At 36.4% G+C, this 22,487-nt stretch overlaps 1 protein-coding gene across 1 annotated transcript in view; it reads left to right on the top strand.

Moving 5' to 3' along the window:
- The window catches only part of LOC149530230 (translocation protein-like protein), a 133,470-nt gene that overhangs the window by 63,956 nt on the left and 47,027 nt on the right, over positions 1-22,487 (top strand). The window contains 1 exon segment of the mRNA XM_089811843.1: positions 19,814-20,015. Coding sequence (XP_089667969.1) covers positions 19,814-20,015 — 202 coding nt within the window.

Below are 22,487 nucleotides of genomic sequence, written 5' to 3'. Positions count from 1 at the left end.
TATATACGGGGCACCCAAAAATCCTAAGATAACTTACATTGGGTTTAACCTTAGTAAATACTTCTTCACGAGTTTTATCTCTACGGTAAGAGTGAGGGCTTCTATTTTGAATATAGACAACAGTACAAGAGGCTTCTGCCCAAAGATAATATCAGTTCTAAGAGTTTTAATTTTATGTCCTGATAAGTTTTCTGTAAATGGTTTGAATTCTTTAAATCTCTTTAGGATTTCTTCTGATTCTTTGCATTTTAAGAAATAAATCCATGTTTTCCTAGAGAAGTCATCTATGAACAAAATATAGTACCAGAATCCTCCAAGAGAAGGAACAAACATAGGTCCACATAAATCTGAATTAATTAATTCCAAACATTGTTTTTTTTTCTAGTGCTTTCATGAAATGGACTCTTGGTGTTTTTACCCAGAGCACACCCTTTGCATATGCTTGAGTGGTCTTTATTTAGTTTAGGTAAACCAGTAACCATCTTCTCCATAGTTGATAAGGTTTTGAAATTTAGATGCCCTAATCTTCTGTGCCATATTTCATTTATATCTGCAACTTCATGAATTAAGGCTTGAATAGGTCGACTAGATTCTGAATTCAATTCATACAAATATCCTTTTCTTTGACCAATCAACTTCGCTTTCTTAATTGAGGAGTTCTTTGCCTAAGTTATTACTTTACCATCCATGAATGCAACATTATGCCCATCATCTTCAAGTGCAATAACCGAGATTAGATTTCTTTCTAAGTTGCCAATTCGGGTTCTGGTTCGGGTACGGATACGGGGTTTGGATTCGTGGGTACGGCAATTTTCGCCCCCTTGCAGGTTCGGGTTTGTTCGCATATGTATATATGTATGTTAAAAAATTGATTTCAAAAATATAAAAAGAAGAGTGATACTCATAAATCCATAATGGCCAATAAAATTATAAATTAATTAATTACATTACTGATATTGTTTCAAATTACATGAATTACAAATTGGCATCAATCCTATAATGATTAACAAACATAGCTATGGCCTAGTTTTTACAAATCTATCAACAGTAATGTACTCAAATCTACAAATAAAAAAAATCAGTCTCTGATTTTCAAATAAATTAAAGTAGACTGCTGTTTAACTTCTGTCATAAACTAAGTGCATTACAAAGACCAATTTTGACTTGAATAATATTACTAAGCTGTTGCAAGACAATATCTAAAGCTTATACAAAAAGCATGTTGATAAAAAAATCAGAAATACATACATAGATTGACCAGTCGCCTTGGGGTACTTCCTAGGTGGGCTTGTTCAGTGTGTGTCCTTCACAAAAGGACCCACAAAGAACCCATGAAGTACCCCAAGGGAACTAGTACCAAAACTGTACCAGTACCAGGACCCGGGCCTAAATAGTAGAATTTGGTAACTGAGATTTCTTTTTATTCCTGGTATGTATGGTACTCCTTTGAGGAGAAGAGAATTTCCTGATTTTAGTTTCAAGGTGTAGTTTCCAATTCTTTCGACAGAATGTGTTGAATTATCACCAATGGTAACTTCGCCATTAACCTTTTCTGAAATAGAGTCAAGTGCTTCTTTGTATCCTGTTATATGTCTAGAAGATCCACTATCAATTACCCATGCTTTACTTGAGATTTCATTTGATAGTGATGAATACAATACACGATTTTCGGGATCATAGTTATCTTCTTCCCTGGTAACATTTGTACAGTTCACTTTTTGTTTAGAATTCTTAGGACAATTAGATCTGTAGTGTCCAAACTTTTCACATCTGAAACACTTTATCTTAGATAGAGCTTTCTTGGGTTTTCCATTCTTTTGATTTCCCTTTTTCTTCTTGAAATGCTTCTTTTTGCCCTTATAGGAGTTTGTATTAACAACATGAAGTCCTTCATCTTCTGTTTTCAGTTTCCCTCCTTTCTTTAATTTTTTGGATTCTTCTTGAAGACAATCCCCCTTAAGTCTGTTGAAGTCAGGAAGTTTATCTCTGGCACTTATTCCTTGCGTAAAGGTTTCCCACGAATTTGGTAATCCATCTATAGCCATTAGTGTTAGTTTCGTGTCACTAATAATGGTTCCTATACTTGATAGTTCATCTCTTATGCCGACAACCCTTAGGAAGTAAGAATTCATTGATTCTCCATTCTTTATTTGTATGTGATTTAGTTGCCTTTTCAATGCAAGAACTCTAGTTGCATTGTTGACCTCATATGCATTTAGTAGTGCATTCATCATAGCAAACATTGTTTGATGTTCTGTAAGCATGGGTACGATATCATTTTTCACTCCATCTAATATGGTTTGAATGGCTTTCCTATTTCCTTTGATCCAGAAGGATTTGTGAGGTTCAACTGTAGGTTGTTTGAATGCTGATTCAACAAATTGTTTTACATCATTTTCTTCAAGAATCATCATGATTTTGAATTTCCAGGCATCAAAGTGTTCTTTCCCATCAAACCTGTCCTTGGGTCTGATTGTGTATGCCATTGAAGATAGGAGAATGATGCTAGATATATTTAAGGTTTGATTACTTAATTTGCAGAGCCTAAGTTCAACTAACAGAGCTCTGATACCATGTAAAGTTTCTGCAAATTCTATACTAAATAATTCAGACTTATATGTTATCCTTCGTTGCTGAAAATGATCTTCTTAATATTCTGAAGTATGGAGGAGTTGTCAACTTTTATTCTTTACTGGAATGTTATTCATCTCTGCAACAAATTCAGATTGGTATTATTGCTTGAGAGAGCAGACTTGTAATTCTTGTGTGTCCTCAAACTGCAATAATTCCTACCATTAATATCATGACCAAAGGGCATGTCCCTTCCTAGGTTGGCTTACAGTCCTTTCCAGAAATCGACGACTTTGAAGGAGGTGATTAAAGATAAACATAACTAACATACTATGTTAAGTTTAGTTTAACATAAACCTATCCTAAAAATCGCCGCCCATCCTAGAGGTGTATGACAAGTATTTAATGTCTTAAATTGATATTAAAGGAAGGACTAAGTGCGGTCTGCACTCTCAGACCAGAATATTATCACAGTTACAAACTTAACTGGCTAAACATGAAAAACTGAAAACAAATATCTAATATCTTTTTGGTTGATGCAAGATTTCCAAGAACCCAAGATTTCCAAGGGGGGTGTTCTTATAGTGGTATTTAAGTAGGTGTATCGTGCCACCTTAAAGGATCCTGTAAGCAAATTGAAGACAACGTAAGATCAGAAAACTGATCTTTTCCCAAAAAAATTCAAAGATCCATTCGTCGGCGATCAGTTATGGGACTTACAAAAAGAAAGGGAAAGCTCGCTTACTTTCTGCTGCAGGTCATGATGCTGTGCATTGCCACTAGTATGAGGCAAATGCTTGAGTCTGACATCCACGTATTTCCTAAAGGTGATGGTTGCTTGGAATTTTTCTTTGCCATTCTCTCATGCTTGTCTAAATTGTTCCTGCAACTCTGAGATCAGGGGTTCATTTCCAGGCTGTCTTGGTAGCCTTGGTAGAAAAGTAGGTATAAGTGAGCCTTGAACTCACTGTTCTTGCTGGCCTAGTTGTCTGACTAGAATTATCAACAACATTTCCTCCACCATTGCATCTGATCTCTTCAGCATTATTCCCACGATTGTTCCCTCCATTATTTCCAGCATTGTTCCCTCCATTATTTCCTCCATTAGCATCGATACCCATCTGTTCAGCTATCATCTACATCAACAGGTCCATCCATTGATTATGTTCTTGAGCTCTTTGTTCAGCCTGTCACTGCCACTGTGCTAAAACTTTCAACATAATCTCACCTCACCTGGATCTCTTCTCTCAATCATATTTCTTGTGACCTGTCACCTGTATGACCTATTTTCTTCACAAACCCCATTGTCCTAGCATTGCTCTTCAATCATTCTGTACCCACTAGGATGGCAGGATTCACTGCTTTGATACTAAAGTAATGGCTTCCGTTTTTGTGAAACTGATTCATTTTGTATCTTCTGATTTTTATGTGTTGTTTGAGTTTTGCAGTTGCTTGGATAGGATTCAGAATGAAATGGCAACACAAATATAGCACTGAATGTTGGTATTGCAACTATCATTAAGATTATAAAATCAATTACGTCTACTATTCTAACACCACAGTTCTGATAAACAATACCAGAAAACTCTAGCAAGATTCTTCAACAAATGTAAACATTTCAACACTTTGCATGCCCAAATGCTGCTCCAGGTATGGTATATTTCATTGAGTCCAATAACAGCATTCACAGCCCCTTGTTTTGCATTCCAGCTATATAGAACACAACTCCAGGCAGGTACGGTTCTCTCTAGTGAGATATTCAGACTGCAATACGCTGTCATAGCAATTTCAGACCTGTACGGCTTGTCCAAGCATTTTCCAGACTTATACAAATTGCTGCAGAGGGTCTAGAGTGGCACGACACACTTCCTAGGTTATCTCAGATCTGTATGGCTCATCACAAATCTCAGTCCAGAGATGGAATTTGTGTGACCAGTCAGGGAAAGGAAACTCAAACGCCACTTCTTCCTGTTTAGGGGAAATAGTGAGACACTTTAATAGGATTGTAGATCTCTGCTTTTTTGGTCCACTAAGGCATTCAATTATGTATGTGAGGGAAAGAGGGAAATCTCCAAATATGATTCCTCTTTATAATCCAAATTAGATTACCTAGTACCCAAAGGAGAAAAGACACTAATTCCAAATTCAAATTATAAAGAAGAATGCAATACAATAAAATACACTCTTTGGCCCTAAATAGGATAACATGTATGTAAAATTGAATCAATTGCTTAAAGAATGTAGATCTAATGCCTAAATGTATGCAATCAGCCCAATTAAGATATAAATCTAGGGATATGAAAAGAAATAAAATATAAAAGACTCACCTTGAAATATGTAGTAGAAGATGTATTTTAGCTCCAAAAATCGCGGATCCGAGCCTATATTTGAATATCCAATTGTGGATAACCGAATGAAATGACAAAAGGAACAAAGCCCATAAATTGTTTGTCCAGAAAAGCAATAGGGTCTAGATGGACTTGGAGGGTTAGATTCTGTTGATGTCAGTTTTTATACCACATAACATATTAGCAATTGAATATCTGATACCGAGTATCAAACACGCAGTTCCTCTCTTGAAAAGTTAATACTCATGGGACATGAGAATAACTCCAATGTTCCTTACACCTGTGGATACTTAGTATATCGATGTGATTTGTTGGTAATCACGTAGGCGGGCTTACATTATTCTTTCAAGGACAACTTGGAATTTGGGATGATGGTAATGGTGATTTGGTACGAGTGCCAGATGATGTTGATGGTGATGTAGGGTGAGTGTTTGAATGGCTTATGCTTTCTTAACCACCTTCTTCAAAACCTTGACTAATCAACTACTCGCTATTCTACTCCTACTCCTATAAATGGAAGATTAGCAAATGGACAGGGATCGAATCTAATGAAAGTTTACCGGCGGCTCCACCCTAAAATGCAATGATTCAAAGGAAAAAGAACTAGTTTACTACACAAGGCTTCCCCAACAAGTCGCTAGGATGCTAGTGGCCTAGTTATAGATCCCTATCAAATATCTACTAATATCACCATACAACTAACCATCTACTTCTACTCTAGCAATATGAAATGAAATCCTACTTTTAATTTGAGAGATGAGAAGAACCATGCAATACACCAAAATGATCATGTATATCCACCATGCAAGCCACAATGATGAATAGAGAACAATTTTGATAGTATTTTTGCAACAATTCTCCAACATAACTCCCTCACAAATGAAAGCAAAATGGCCTTATATAGAGGCTCCAAATTACAATGAATGGCCGAGATTAAGAGGCAAAATCAAGGGCCAAGATTATATCTTACAAACCCTAATTAGGGTTACCATTATTCAACCAATTACATGAGGGCACCAACTTTGTGGGCCAATGAGAAAATTACAATAATTTGTCAACCAATGAGAACATAGGACACTTGGCATGATTTGTTTTGCATGCACATGAAAGTGCCACCTCATCAACCTTATCTTATAAATTTATTCAATCCCTGAGATAAGGTGAAGCCTTGGATGCTTGACCTTGTCCTTAGAAACTTTCTCATCACCACTCGAACTTACTTGTACTTGATGTCTTGACCTTGAAAGGATGAGGTCTTCATGCACTTGGGGTAATCTTGTCTTGGCCCCGGTGGCTTCCCTCGATGTGAACTTCTTTGCAACTTGAGAGCCTTGCACTTGGTCACTACCTTGAAATCGAACTTAACCTCCCCCATTATCCTTGCCTTCCTTAACCTTCTTGGTCTTCCAACCTTCCCATTCGAATCTAACCAAGCTAGCTTGCACGAATAGTCAAGCCTTGCCTAGCTTCAAATATTTTCAAAATCTCTTTTACTAATTCGCTCTTTCTTGAAATTGCGGGGCTTCTTGAATCTTAATCTTCAATCAAATTCGCCCTTCACCCGATTTCATTCTTCACCAAAGCTCACACTTCAACCTTTGCCAGCTTGCAATCAACTAGAAGGGCTAGGATCCCATGTGGAATTGCTTCTAGTTTTGCATTGCCCTAAGTTGTAATTCTAGATTTTCACTAATAATTCTAGCCCAATCAAATTTGCCCCTTCCATTTGCAATTTCATCAATAAAGAAGTACATCTAGTTTTCGGATTGCATACTTTGAGCTAGGCCCATGATCCGGCTGAGAAGCACCATGTGATCGCCATATTCTGATTTGAAGTCTGCCACTGTGAGCCTCGATGACCTGGTTACTCCTTTCTTTCCCCCGTGTAGCCAATCTTGGTTTAGATGCATGAAATAAGCTTTTTGGTTATCCTAGGGAATGTTAAATGCTTCTTCGATCGCCTGTCCACCAATGTTGGCTAACACCCTCTTCCCTTCATCAAAAATGATGGATTTACTGATTAGATCAAATTTGGATGCACACTCCATAAGCAATTCTGGACAAGGCATGTACAATTCCACTTCTGTATATCTTCTTTGCCATGGGGGATTGTCTTTCCTTTAGTCTGTCTTTTATCTGTATGATATTTACTGTACCAACATTGGTATCGGTTATTCACCTCATTTTCGAGAAGAAAGTTGTTTTGGGCATCATATCCTCTTTGTCTTTCTTAGTATTTGTTCCCATCGGGTTTTTGCTTGCACTAACATCTACCATCCTAAACATTTATTTCTGCCCTTTCGTTCTAAGTGATATGGACTACCCTTATCGATTTTCCAACATTCTTTCTATCGATGGATTCTACACTTATTTCTGCCTTGCCAAGTTCTATCACTACATTTATCAATCTCCAATCTTCAACCTAGGATGGGACTAACACTTATTTCTGCCTCTTTGTGCCTTAGGATGGACTGCACTTATATCTCCCAATTTCATTCCTAGGGTGGTCTAGCTTATTTCTGCCTCTTCAAATGTCCTATCATGGATTCTACCCTTATTAATCTCCAATCTTCAACCAAGAATGGGATGATGAAGTGGTGGATGATGAATGCACGAAGAACCAAGAGAAACCAAAACTAAACAAGAACAAAAGAGCGAAATCTGCTTAAGGACCACTTTCAACTCTGAATGAATTGAATTTACCTTAATCAATGGCCGAGTCTTCTTTTGAATTTTGGATCAGACCTAAGAACTTCAAGCCCCTTGCAAATATTGATGCCCTAGTTGGAAAAATCAGAATTCTGTCCTCTTGAAATTGCCCATGCATGTGTCAAAAAATCAGATTTAATCACTTGTTTTCTTCACCAACCAAAATCATCCAATATCTAGGAGAAAATTGTAGCCCCTCTAGAAAATCAGAATTTTGTCTTTCACAAAATTCGGCTCCACAAAATCGCCTTACTGCAAGAAATTCTGATTTGCTACAAAAAGTTGCATAGGGCAGAAATGCAACCTTCATGGAAAAGAATCAGATTGCCAACAATGGAAATCCACCTTTGCAAGAATGCCAAAATCTGGAAAAAATCGCCTTAAGAAAAATCGCTGCCTTCCTCAAAATTCGCCCAAGCATGGAAGAGGAGGTAAGGGGAAGGAGATTCCTCTTATACCCAATTCACTTGCCTTCTCTAGCTGGCCGACTTGTACCTAGGAGGGGGAAAAAAAAATTAATTAATGCACAATTCTAGCCTGGATTAAATGATAAGCTAAAAATTAATTTTGCCACAATGAAATTTGCATTTTTAAATTGCCGATTAAACCAAAATTGCAAAAATAAAATAAATAAAGCCTTGGAGATGCTAAACGTTTTCATTTAATGATGATTTAGTAATTAATATATCATTAAAAATCAGATTTGGCAAGCCAAAATTGATTTTTTCAATTTTAAATTACTAATTTCTTTAAAAATTTTAAAATCTTCAAGGCAGATTTAATCCATTTAATGCCAATTTTTGCAATTTTATCTAAATTGATTTTGCTATGCAATTTTAATTTTTTAACAGAAATAAATCACTTCTTTAGAATCCAAAATTGATTTTGCAATTTGATTTCACCATCACAAAATATATTTTTTTTCACCAAAAAAATTCAAGAATTTCCAAAAAACCCAAATCTAACAAAAATTTCATTTTTTGAAAATTACTCAAGTTTATACAATTATATCCAAATTTTCAAAAAAAAAATCGTCTTAGTACAAAATTTACAATTTTATCTTGCCAAGTGTTGTTCTTTGAAACTTGTTCAGCCTAAGGATAAAATTAGTCATTCTGAAAAATCAAGCTTAAAACCGGGTGAAAAATAAATTTAACCTCTTCCCTCCTGGCCTGAAGGTGTCCAAGATGTAAAAATTTCTAAGATCGAAAATTTTTGGACAACTTCAGAAATTATTGCCAAGGCGACCGAAAAAAGGGGGTCCCCAAAAATTTTGGGGCGATGATGTGAAAACTTCACAACAGGTTCCTGTGAGGTTGATGTGTACCAGGGGCACTGTAGCAAAGTCGAACCAACTTCTCCAAAAAGCTCTTGTGGAGTTTTTTCCATATCCGCATGTGGAACTCTTCTATCTTGCTCCTACACAAAAAATAAAGGGTATTTGTTGTTTGTTGGGTGATGACTTGCCTTGGTCAAGCCCTAGATTGAAGAATCAACCTTGTAAATGATAAATGTAAGTGTAAATGATTGAAAACAAGATAAATGTTAGGATTCACCTTGCTTAAAAATCTTGTCATAAGGATTTTGTTTTGTAGTGTGTTTTAGATCTTGAATTAGGTATAGGAATACAATGTATCTCCACAATTTGTAACGGATCTACCATAATCCCATCATGGTGCCATGGATGTAAGTGTGCATCAATGTAGAAGATGATGAATGCTTCAATGTAAAACTCCTCCCTTGATGGCCAACAATAAGCTAGATTTTGAAGAGGAAATGTCCACAAAGGATCCTTCAATGCTTGATATAAACCTCCCTTGCTTGAATGCTTGATAGAAATCTCCCTTGCTTGAATGCTTGAAGTCATTGAATAACTTGCTAGTCTTCAAAAGGATATGAATGCTTGAGTTTGAGAGATGGAATTGGATTAAATGTTATGTTATGAAATTGAAGTCTCCAAGTTTCCTTATAAATGAGTTTTCAGGTGGGAAAACAATACAAGCCAATTGGAGAACGGGTTAAAACTAGTTAAACCCCTGAGGCTTTTCGAGCTTCGAGCCCCACAGACCCTAGGGTCAAGGTCAACCTGGGTAGACTCTTACCAGTCTAGGTCGACCTTGTCCCAAAGGTGAGGACATGAGAGCCATAGAGAGCTCAGGCAGTTGCCAAAAGGAATAGGGAAGAAAGTGGAAGAAAATAGGGAAATGAGAGCACCAAGCACATGTCCATCCTTGGTCCAGGAAAGGCATTATGGAAAGGGTGCTAAAAGGTCTTGAAAGGCAAGTGCGTCTAGTTCTTAGCATTTTAAAATAGACTTGGAAAGAGTTTTAGTCGTGACTAAAATGACTGTAGTCTCACTTGTCTTGCCATTCCTATGTAGATGCACAGGTTTGTCGTAATATTCTCATGCCTGGTAATTGCTTCAGCAACCAAAATTAATAATAAATTATCCAAATTCATGCCCAGGAGATAATAATGGAATAGTCTTTATATTACCAGTGGCAAACCCACAGCTAGGGTGCATGTTATATATTAAACATTGACGAATATTTCAGTAAGTCCTGATTCGCCCAGCACCTGCAATGGAAATCATCCATCTAGGAAAGGATGGGCATAGCGTGCAGATCTTTAGTTTCAATGCGCAATGAACACTGTTCAGCACTACCATCTACTGCAGCATGCTTATAAAATTCACAAAATCTTCAATGTCTTCACAAATTTCATCAAATCTTTACCAACTGATCAAATAAGCTCAAATAGGAAATTTGGAATGAATCCTCCCAATTGGTGAATGGGCTTTTGTCCACAACCATCTTACCCAAGGGTTTTCATCCTAGAACACACTAACCATGCGAACACAAGCTCTCCATAATTCTCTGAAAGAAATATCAAAACTCCAGATGTCCAACTGACCCGCTCTCACCTCTTTTTAAATGTTCAGCTGGATCTTCTAGAAAGATCTGAGTTAACCTCCTTAAAGATTCTAGAAGAAACCTTAATTAATAAAATGACTTATAATATTTGATTAATTTTTTTCACTTGAAAGTCACTTAAAAATATTTAATAAAGTGACTATAATTTTTAATATTTTTTCACTCAAAGTCACTTTAATTAATTTGATTAAAATAAAGTTATACCTAGGATTTAATTGTATCAAAACAACTTTAAAATAATTAACTTAATTATTTATTGAATTGAACTCTACTTCTTGTTCCAAGGAGCTTTGGGGCTGGTTCTATGGATTGCTTCCATCCTGTTGGTTCCCAAAACTGCAGATTGGAAATCCAAGAGTCTGCCACTTCTCCGATATGATTCTGCAATCAGTTTTGGCCAACGAACAAGAATCACCTTGATTCCTTTGCACTTTAGGTTCCATTACACCTAGGCGGGTAGACCTTCTCCTCGAACCTTGAACTCAGTTAAAATGAAACTGAATGCTGAGTGTTTGAATTGAATGAATTGTATAAGGTTATAACAATGGATTTGAGGTTTGTAAGAAGGAAGTTATAGATTTTCTGACTTAAATATAAATCCAATGCTTCAATGATAAAAGACCAGTGCTTTAGCTTATTTAGGTAACAGAGTCAACTACAATAAAGATTATATTGTATAACTTTACAATGTTCTACACACACAAACAATAAACAATTTAATAATCAAGACACGATGGATTGAATATATATACGCAATTTGAAACTAGTCCAAATTGTGCTTTAACTCTTGAGGTCGGGGAACAAACTAGACACAGATCCAGAAACAATTAAATATTTCACAATATCTGCGATGATCGAGTTTTAAATGCCATAGATGACCTCGTCCACTTATCTGACATAAATTGCTTACATAATTAAAAAATAATTATAAAGGACGAATCAACTGTAGTTTAAATCTCCCTGTCATTTAAATAATAAAAAAGCAAGAAGCTTTTATAAATCATTAAAATATATTACAAAGTCATATTCTGCTCCTTATTCCTCCTTACAAAGAAATATTTCTTCTTATATGTTTTCCGAATATGTCTTGTTGTTTCATAAAGCATCTCATATTTATATCTTTTATTTCATACTGAAGATTATGTCTTTAGGGAAAGATACATCCCTAAGTTTACGTCCCTTCAATAATAATGATTTGTAATTTTAATTGCACCTCTTTATATTATTATTATTAGGGCTTTAGTATAACTATCGGGCCCTTTAAATATAACTTTAATTATCTTTCTTAGACTGATGGCACATAAGTATAATTAATACTTTTGTATTTATCTCTCCATATGCAAGGCAAATAAATATTATTTCTGCTTCTAATTCACATCATATAGAGGTTGAAGTTGAGCGCCCATGACTGTGAGATGTAAATATAAATCAAGAACAGACTTTTTCTGGCACAGAAAACATCACATCTTCCTTCATGAATATTTTTTTTTATCCACACATCTATACTTGATGGCTCTCTCCAGAACTTACGCACATATCAGGCTTCTTGTCGTTATATCCAGACTTAATATCAACTTTTCACTATACACCTGTAGCAGCATATTTCATTATAATCACTGCTTTCAGTTGACGGCATCTCCTATTTCAATCCAAATTGAAGTTTATTTGACATACTCAAATTGGATTTTGATGTCTAACAGATCGCTTACATGTTCCATGGTTCCCGCAGGTTTGGAATTGCATATGCTTGAATTAGATGTGCTGTCTTCAGATTTGGCTTGTCCACAATTCTTCGATTAATGAATTCACTGTCCACCTAGAATCTATAGACACCATGTGTCAATTCTCATCTCATCATCGCGCGTCACTGCTGATAGGCACTTGTGGTTTTACTCCATTGTGTATTCTATCACCATCTTTCCCATGGCTTGGCCTGGTCGAATTTCATCACTGCTATATTTGGTTTTCTTCAAGCACTTTTCAAAATGATAGGTGTTGTCTCAGAAATCTTCACTGATGATATTCACTGTTGCTGATTTTTGGAACTTAAATTTCATCGCTGCTATATTTGGTTTTCTTCAAGCATTTTTCAAAATGATATTGGTGTTTTCTCAGAAATCTTCGCTGAAGATATTCACTGTTGCTGATTTTTGGAAACACTTTTTCTTCAGATTGACCATCTATTTCCAGATAATGCTTGGCTGCAGCACCTTAGTCTTCTTTGTTGGCGTTTGCTGCCCAGATTACATATTTGCTTGGTTTGTAATCACTGCAGCCACATCAAGGCAGCTGAATTTTCTTTTTATATTCTATTTCCAAACAAAGAATTTCAAACTGTACAGATGAATACTTCAGGTGTTCATAGATTTTCACGGTCTTCCATATCTATGTTGAATGTCACTTCCCATTGTATTTGGTATTCATGAAGTATCAGGTAAGTGTTATAGACTGCTGGTTGTAACAATGAACCCCACACCCTATAGTTTCATGAAAGCTTAACATTTGACTGCACATGCATATTACGCACCACCAAATAATGCAACATTTTACCAAAATCCTTTTAATTTTCCAATAGTAGCTTAGTGCTTTCATGAGGAATGACTACGTAGAAATCTCCTATTGATGCTCGGACAATGCCATGAATCTCATCCTTTCCATGAGAGCACCAAGTCAATGGAATCATCACTGCAGACTTTGCCATCCTAACATATCAGGTTTTGTCAATTATCAATACACATTGAACCATTTCCATTGCTTGCGACATAAACACCATCATATAGTGATACAAAATTTTGATTCATGAGGAACATATCTTTTTTGGAATGGATAAAACAACTTTATTAACTTTCAGACTGATGACATAATAGGTTCCTTTTTAAATCCTTTATTTGCTGAAGCAAATCCCTTCAAAAAGATCTCCCATATTTGACTCTCTCCCAAAGATGGATTACCTGTTCTTCAGCACCATTATCTAAGAGGTTTTGATGAGAAATATAAATAAAGAAAAATAAGTGAAAAGAGGTTGCATGAATGGAGACCCCCTAAATTTGGGCTCTTTCATGTCTTACCAGCCTTTGTAACTTGTTCTATAGGATTATTTCGAAAGGTCTCACCTTGAGACTCTTGGTTCTCCTGCCTTCCATTATCTTTCCTCAATAGAATATCTTTGTCCCAGGTAGACAAATCCATGATTCTGTCATTACCGTGCATGAAAATATTCACTCATTGGAGACTTCTAAAAAACAAGGATTCTTCATGAAGTTTGATTTATCTAAGGTGTAGGGTCGGGTGGATTGGCAGTTCTTATTTAAAATTCTCAAGGCGTTTGGATTTTTTTCTAGAGTTCTAGCTTATTTGGCAGCTGATCTCTACTTCTTCTCTAGCTGTTTTTGTGAATGCATCTTCGTCTCATTTTTTTAAACCTCTTCTAGAGGCCTTAGGCAGGGAGATCCTATTTCTCCCATTCTCTTCGCTGTTATGGCTGAAAGCTTGGGGAGATATCTTCATAAACTGGTCGCCGAGGGGTGGTTAAAGGTTTGGATCCTTGCTCTTCAAATATGGTTTGCTCTGATCAACAGTTTGATGGACTCCTCTACTACTAGGGAAGCTAGAGTGTTAAAGAATATGTTTAATATCTATGGTCAGGCTTAGGTCAATCGGAGTAAAAGCTTCCTTTCCTTCATCAATACCCTTGAGGAGAAGGTAGACAAGGATTGCCGACATTTTGGGGTGTTAGATCGGCTCCTTTCCTTTTACTGATTTCGGTCTCCCCCTTTACTCGAAACCTCGTGAGTCCTTTTTGAATTCTTCGATTGATAGGTTCAATAGGAAGTTGGCAAGATAGAAAGGGACATTGTTAAGCCAAGTAGGTAAAATTCAACTTTTGAAGTCCTCCCTGTAAAGTTTTCCTATTTATCCTCTAAGCTTGTTCAAGATCCATTCAAAATTTGTGGAGGCCATAGAGAAAATTCAAAAATGCTTCCTGTGGTCAAGAGTTGAGGAAAAGAAACATATGCCTCTTCTTGTCTCGGAGAGTGTTTGCAAGTCAAAAAAATGTGGAGGGCTTGGCATTAGGTGTATAAAAACTATGAACAAGGCCCTTTTGGCCAAGCACATTTAGAGAAATTATGATCATAATAGAGAATGGAACTCTATCTGGAAAAATATGTATCTATATTATCCCTTTGTTGGAGGATCTCCTTCACTCTCTTGAGATCCCCTCTGGATCTCTGCTCTGGAATAATGTGCTTAAGGCCAAGCAAGCTTTTGCCTTAGGTATGGGTTGGAAGATTGGAAGCGGAAGGAAAGTTAATTTTCAGGAAGATATATGGCTGACTAATGAACTTTTATGTGAAGTTGCTTCTTACTCCCTATTTGTGGATGACTGCAAAGCTAGGTTTGGCACATTTGTGGCTGAGTATTGGCTTGACCAGAAGTGGGTTAACTAGGCCACTATGAGTAACACTCTAATCCCTGTTCAACTCACTCTTATTTCTAAAACGCTTACATGTGATGCTGAAGATAAGCTGATCTAGAAAGGTACTCCCTTTGGGCCAAGTATCCTCTCATATTGTGTTCTAGAGCTTAGGTGAAAGCTTTGATCTCAAAGGTTAATATTCTCTTTTGGATCCTACTGTAAAAAAGGATCCTCACAATTGATAATCTATGTCGTTGAGGTTTCTCAATTCCTAACATATGCTATCTTTGCATGGAAGCAAAGGAGTCTATATCTCATATTTCTCTACACTGTCATTTCACTAGCCAACTTTGGAGCAAAATTATGTAGAAACGAAACATTTGTTGGGTTTTTTATAGAGTCGTTCAAGATTTCTTCCTGGAATGGAATTGCTCTTCCTCTAACAAGACCACTAGGGCTATCTAGTCTCTTACTTTTCCTCGTCTTATCTGGGGGGTACAAAAGGAGAGAAATAATTTTAGTGATTTTGCCGTCCCTCCTAAGATTGTCTCAGGAAAAATTATAAGAGCCATTAGTGAGAACATTCATCTTTTGGGTAGAGCAATTTTCTCCCTCATGCCACTTCTAGTGACTTTTTGAAGAGTGGAACCTTAAAATTGATATCTCCATACCTTTAGGTTAGAAAAAAACTCCAGGGAAGGTTGTGTTTGGTTTTACCCTCCTATTGGCTGGGTAAGGATTATTTTTGATGGGGTGGCTAAAGATAATCCTAGGCCGATTGGGTGTGGGGGAGTGATTAGAGATGAAAATGGTAGGTGTATGGTGGCGGTGGTGGTTCCCTTGGGAAACCATACTAAACACTTCATTGAGACCATGGGAGCCTATTGATCTTTTATTCTTAGGAGGGTTTAAATCAAAGGGGACTCTAACAACATTATAAGGTGTCGTAAACAAGGAAAGCGGTGCGTGGACTATTGATAATATTATCTCTGCTTCAATTAAAAATATCCAAATCTTTGATGTTTGTTTTATTTCCCATGACTTTAGGGAGGTAAACATTATTGCAGATTGGTTAGGTAACAAAGGGGTCACGGCTGACTATATGCTCACGTGGATGTGTGATGTGAACATGTGTAATGATGGTAGAGCCCTCCTTAGCTATGATAGAACCCACATAAAGGAGTACAATTTTTCCACTATTTCTAATGATTTCAAGCACCTACTGTTTAATTATGGGGAGTTATAGCAAGCGTTTGATCAATTGGTTAACACTTGATGTGTGGATCGGTTTGCACACTTTCTAGGTGTTGAAGGCCCTTTTTGGACAATTTACTGTGGGGTTTTGGTAACCCTTCTTCATAGTTTGTAGAGCGCAGTTGAGGAAAACATGTGCAGAGAGAAGAAGAGGATGAAACCAATTACTTGCAATGAGTTGAATGCTAATCCCAATGTTTGGCATATCCTCAACAAAGGAGATATTATGGGATATATGTGGAGGTTGCACGGTAGGAACTTGACTGTGACTAAAATGTTTACCAAGAAATGACATGATGCCAAAATTACTATCAATGGTAGGTCATTGAATGTGGATTTTGGAGTAATGGTCGAAATCATGAGCCTCCCTTTAGAAGGGATGAACTTTTGTAGAGATAAGAAACTTTTTGATTCTACTGTTTAGAAGTTCCCTATGAAGGATGAAGAGAAAAAGAAATTGGTAAAGGTTAGCAAGAGTTATTATGTGTGCAAGAGGATCAAGCTCATGTAGATGCAAGTTCTCATTCAAGTGATCCAATATTTCACCCTTGATGGCAGATTCACTAGGGTATACGAGTATCATTTCATGTTCTTGAATCATTTTAGGTATGGCGTGAAGTTGTCTTTCCCCTTCTATCTACTTTCTTCGATGAATGCTAGCATTCAGGACTACAGAGCTGACTTAGTGTTGCATGAGGGTCTTATGCTGGTTATTTATGAGTTTTACAAAGCCTCCTCTATTGAGTACCAAACCCTTGTTAATTTTGAGTTTGAAGAGGATGTGCCTTGTAGTTAGGATTTGGAGGTTGCACGTTAGGATTTTGATTTGGGTGAGGAAACTAGAAATACCCCTCTTCTAAAGAAACCCAAACTAAGCGGCAAGTCCTCTATACATAATGTTGGCAAAGACAAGGGTAAAGCCTTGGCCTCGTCGCCTTCTTCTGTCTTTGAGAAGGTGGGCAAGCCCATGATTGGCTAGGGTAAAGAGAAGGTGGTTTCTTTTAACTCCTCCCTGTTCTTGAAATTTAGGATGCCCCCATTTTTCCTTCTGTGTTTGAGGATTCTACTAGTGATGAGGAGGATACCCAGAATGTTGTTAATCGTACAGAGGCTTTTCGCCCAAACAAAGAGCCTACTATTTGTGTACTGGAAGCTATAGGAGAAGGGGCTGTGGATTTTTATCACTTGATTAGATGGGCATTTCATGAAATAAATGACCTTAATATTATGCGTTGGGCTCTTTCTAGTAGGTTGGAAGTGCTTGAGTCTTCTAGGGTTACTAATGATAGTACCATGGCCGTGGCTGTCAAAAAGCTTTGCACTGAAGGTGAGAAGGAAACCCTTACTGATTCCCTCTCTCAAACAGTGAAAAGCTTGGAAAATCTAAAGGACTATGATTATAAAGTTAGGGAGATGGAAGCTATAAATTTCTGAAATCTTGAGCTGAACATATGAGGAAAAGGAGATGAACTAGGTGAAAGTCATTGTGGAAGTGGAAGTAGATAAGGACATTGGTCTAGATGTGTCTAGTGGCCTTAATAAAAGAGCTCCTACCAACACAGAGAAGGAGGTGAAAGCCAAATGAGGACATTGAAGATCTTAACATAACTTTGGCCAACATGGATGAGGTGGTGCTGGAGGTTGCTGAACTTCTGAAAAATATGACTTAAGTTTGTTCTTGCTTCTTGTCCTTTTGTGCCTTTTTTTTGGTGTTTTGCTGGCATTTTGTCGTGTGCTTGTTCTATCATGCTGCCAACTTTTTGTTCTATAGACCTATAGTCTTAGTTCCGTTCTCTTTACGATTTAATGCTTATTTTTATGTATTCTTGATGTAAATAGTTTCGGGTCTCTTCAAAACCTGTTTTCCCCTTAGTAAAAAACATAATTGATTTATTATCTTAGATTTGAACATCCTAGCCTATGGGAGTAGAATCAGCTAGATATCTCCACTAAATGTCCTAGTTACTAGATTCATGCTTGGGAGGGCGGATTCAGGTTTGAACCTGATCCGGATTTGGATTCATGCTTGGATTAGTGCCGACCCGAGCAAAGTCCTTGTTTCATATAGTGGATTCTTGCGGATTTGCGGGCCCGTGAATTCAGAGGAATACATTGTATAAAACAAGGATCCTGCCTGAATCAGCCCGAATTCCTTGAGGATCCAACACGAATCTGCGTGAATCCTTGAGGATCCATAGGCATGCCAAGGTTTTAAGTGGGTCCCATTTATTTTATGACTTTTTAAATATATTTTTTGCCTTCTAACCCTAAAATGACCCTTTTATTCAACACCCAAATACATTTCATCTCAAATTCGCTCTCTATTTCTCTATTTCGCTCTCTCATTGTATCTCGAATTGGCAACTAAGCTAAATTTTTTACTTAGAAAAACAAAAGATCTTACAACAACAAATTAAAATTAATGTTTTCTAGAAGCATGTACAATGGTGCACAAGCATTGTAATAAAGCCTGAGGTCATGCAACACAATTTAAGAACAAGTTAATGCTTTGGATAACGTGATGCTATGTTTGTATGAGCTATTTTAGGTGTGGGCTCAGTAATGGTGGCTATACATGGAAAATATGGATTCATTGATAGTGTTAAGGATGTTTGTATTGATTCACAATGTGGAGCTACAACTACATATACATGTTATTATCAACAAGGAGACATCATATTTGGTTTATGTGATGTCTACTGATGTCATGATGTAATCGGAATATGGTTGCATGGCTGTTCATATTACACATGTTGGTTGGACAATTACATGGTTAGAATTCTAATGCGCACATCCATATGTATCATCTTGTGTGAAGGTGCCAAGGTTAAATTGCTGTATAGGCTAACAGTTTAGCTTTGGGAGAAGTATGTTGTAGATTGAGACTGTTAAAGATCTTGTTGACTATATAAAGTGCTTGGCTATTAAGTTATTTAATCTTATTTAATATACCGTCTGCAACAAAGGTGTAAATCCAGAACATATGGAGCTCACATCCACTTATTTTGCATGTTTAGGAAGAGTAAGTGGGATTGCTTGGTAGTGAGATGGAACATGCTTTCATCAAAATCAGCAAAATAGTGTGGACAGCACTAGTGGCTCTTTTTAGTGTTGCAAGAATTCATTTCATTTCATGCCAATGTTGTCCTTTTAACAAGTAAAGTTTAAATTGTTGCGTGTGGCAACTAGGGTGAACGAAACAAGGAAATCCAAGAGAGGAAGCTTTGGATAGCATGAGTTTGGAAATCCACTTCTAAATGAGGAATACAACTTAGTGATAGGTCACAAAGCCACTATTATTGTGTTTGTGCAAAATTTTGTATATCTATATATTTTCTGGACAAGACTAGGGGAATTTCATTATATGACTTCATATATTGTCTGTTTATCAGAAATTTCAAATTTTAACAAATAAATTTCAATTTTGGTTTTAAGATAGTAGCTTACACCGTGGCAAGAGGTTTGAGACGGTCTTCTCTGAAAAATATAAACTCTTATTGCATAATTGTCTACAAATTTTATTTATTTGTCTTTTGTGAATTTTTGCTCAGTTCATTTGATTACATATATATGATTTACAGGAACAAGAATTTTCCGAAAATGACAGCTTCTTTGCTTGGACATTTGAAAAGCGAAGACCACTTTGGCAGACTATTCTTTCGTTCCTTGTGCCTGTTATAACTGTAGCATGCTGTTTGTTCCCAATATTTCCACATTGGTGCAAACTTCTGGTTCTGTATTCTTGTCTTGGATTCCTCTCCGTAATCTTCAGCACTCTCTTCTGTAAGTTCCTTTAATGTTTGAGTTTTCTCATGAAGGTGATGTGTATAATTCAATGCAGCAATTTTTTTGACTTTATTATTTTGCTTGCAATATGGGCTAGAAACATTGGCTTAATGCATGTGATGAAAATACTGGATGGTTAAACAATGTGTTTTGCTGGTTGAATACACTGAAAATATGTATTCTATTATTCATTTAGCACAGATTGAATTTTTTACTCGATCCTTTCCACAAAACATGCAGCAAGGAGTTATATGAGGTTTATAATAACATAAGTAATTGGGTCTACTTTAGCTTATCCATTTCCATTATTGAAAATTGTTACATGGTAATTTACAATGGTCAGTCATTTCCTATGTACCATGAGGCATTGGATTGCTTGCTGAAACTCAGTGTTCTTTTTTGTAGAGTTATATGACCACCTAGTTTAATCATGGGCCTAATCATAGCTGTAAAAATTTGACTTGACAATTACTCAGTTGTCCCAAAATTAAAAACAACCAAGGACTTGGCAAAAACGTGGAGAAAACTTGGCAAATATGTCGAATAATTGAAAGTACGAAATTTAAAGAATATTCTTCAAAAACTTGTACTACTGAATTTACAGACATATTATTGATTTCCTTCTTATATAAATCGAGTTTAATACACATCATAGATTAAAAAGGGAGGTTAGCCATTCGATATAAATGAACTTCAATTTTCAATATTTATAAATTAATAAATTCTAAATTTATTCTATGGCTAAAGCTAAAAAATATAGTTGCAGTGTTCTTAACAATGGCCTCATCCATAGGTTGATAACATAGTCAATGGCTCGCTGACCTTTCTTTTCGTCTCCTCATAAGCTTGCACATTTGCTTGCCATTTGGTTGCATCCTCTACAAATCAATTGTGTCATCATAAAAACAATGGAACTGCATCGACATTGTCAACAATCTAATCCAAATATGGCTTAATATCATCAAGGTCAGGCACTTGATGTGTATCCTACCCTTGTATCTTCTTTTTGTGCAAACAAAGGTTGTATTGCACATAGACAAGGTCAATTTAATTCTTTGGTGTCAATCAATTGAATTTCTTTGTGCATGACCTAAAAAACCTCATTTCTTTTAACAACGAAAAGCACTACAAAGCTGAGATTTTGAAGATTAGGTGTTGTGGATCCATATTTTTACACAATAAATCTATGAATTAAAAAATAATGAAAATTATGGCACCACCATCACAGACTTTTCTTTTTGTTGAGTATGAGGTCTCAATAGTTGTCATTGATAACCAACTTCTAAATTCACATGCTCAGGCCAAGTATAACCTCTACACAAGTTTTGAATAAGGGGAGGAAAACACATGAAATTGTAGGTAATGACATGAATATGTTGGTATAGTTGTAACCATTGGTTTCACCTTTAGTAAATCAAATTCCATATTGGTTAGATTTGGTTCTATTGAATCCGTACGATACTTAAATTGCCCTTTTTGGCCTTGGCCATGACCTCATATAGATACCCTATAGGGTTTTGGTACTCATTGACTAGTTGTAGAATCCTAACTAAAGGTTTAGCGGCCTTAATCAATAGCAGATAAAATTGAAATTGGAGAATTATAAAAATATCAAAACTTAACAAAAATAACAAAAAAGAAAAGAAAAGAAATTTGGAGTTAAAAAATTTACCTTGATGATCTCCATCAATTTGGCAAATCTATCATAAAAATAGGTTTAATCACCCTCTCAGCTTTGTCTTTATTGTAATAAGGTCTTTCCAACCACCTTTTATTCAGAAACATGCATTTAAGTTTGGACAATGAAACTACCATAGTTCAACAAAGTGAGGAAATTAGTGGAAGTACTTTATGAGCTCCTTGCCATGAGTTTTCTCTTTCATAAGATTCAAATACCTATGTGTAGTTATAGATGTATTTTGTGACATTCGTTTGCATTTTTAACCACATTTTTCACCTAGCTTTGTTTTCCAATGCCCTCAAGGAGTAGGTAAAGATAGTGGTAAGCATTAGAGCTATTAAACAATGTTGGGTGCCTTACCTGATGGGATCAGAGTACACAGCAGAATACAACATACAAAAACCTAGCAGCAAGGGACCAGGAATTTGACATAAAAACTTTTGCATTAATACGAATTCCTGTAACTGATTTCAGTTATCAGATTTTATCCATTCTAATCATTCTAGGAAGAAAAAAAGTTCATGACATCCTGATCATTCATCATTGGTTCCTGAATCCTCCTGGATCCCATTGCAATTGTGCACTCATCCATGCATGTTGCTGTTCTCTTGCTGTGATTGCCGTCAATTCTCATGGCTTCCAAGTCCTATGCTGTTGTTCACTTGCTTTGCTGATGCAAATACTGACAGTCAGTTGTTTGTTGCTAGCTATCCTTTTCGTCCTGTACCTTATCTTGGTCATCCTCTTCATCAGCAACAGCAACCTGTCAGTTTCATCATCTTATTGCA

The sequence above is a fragment of the Cupressus sempervirens genome, chromosome 11 (genome assembly GCF_028749045.1).
Source record: "Cupressus sempervirens isolate cs-2001-9-10 chromosome 11, ASM2874904v1, whole genome shotgun sequence".
NCBI classification, from domain to species: domain Eukaryota; kingdom Viridiplantae; phylum Streptophyta; class Pinopsida; order Cupressales; family Cupressaceae; genus Cupressus; species Cupressus sempervirens.
Note: the sequence above shows the minus strand (reverse complement) of the source record. Positions and strands in the feature narration are given on the sequence as shown.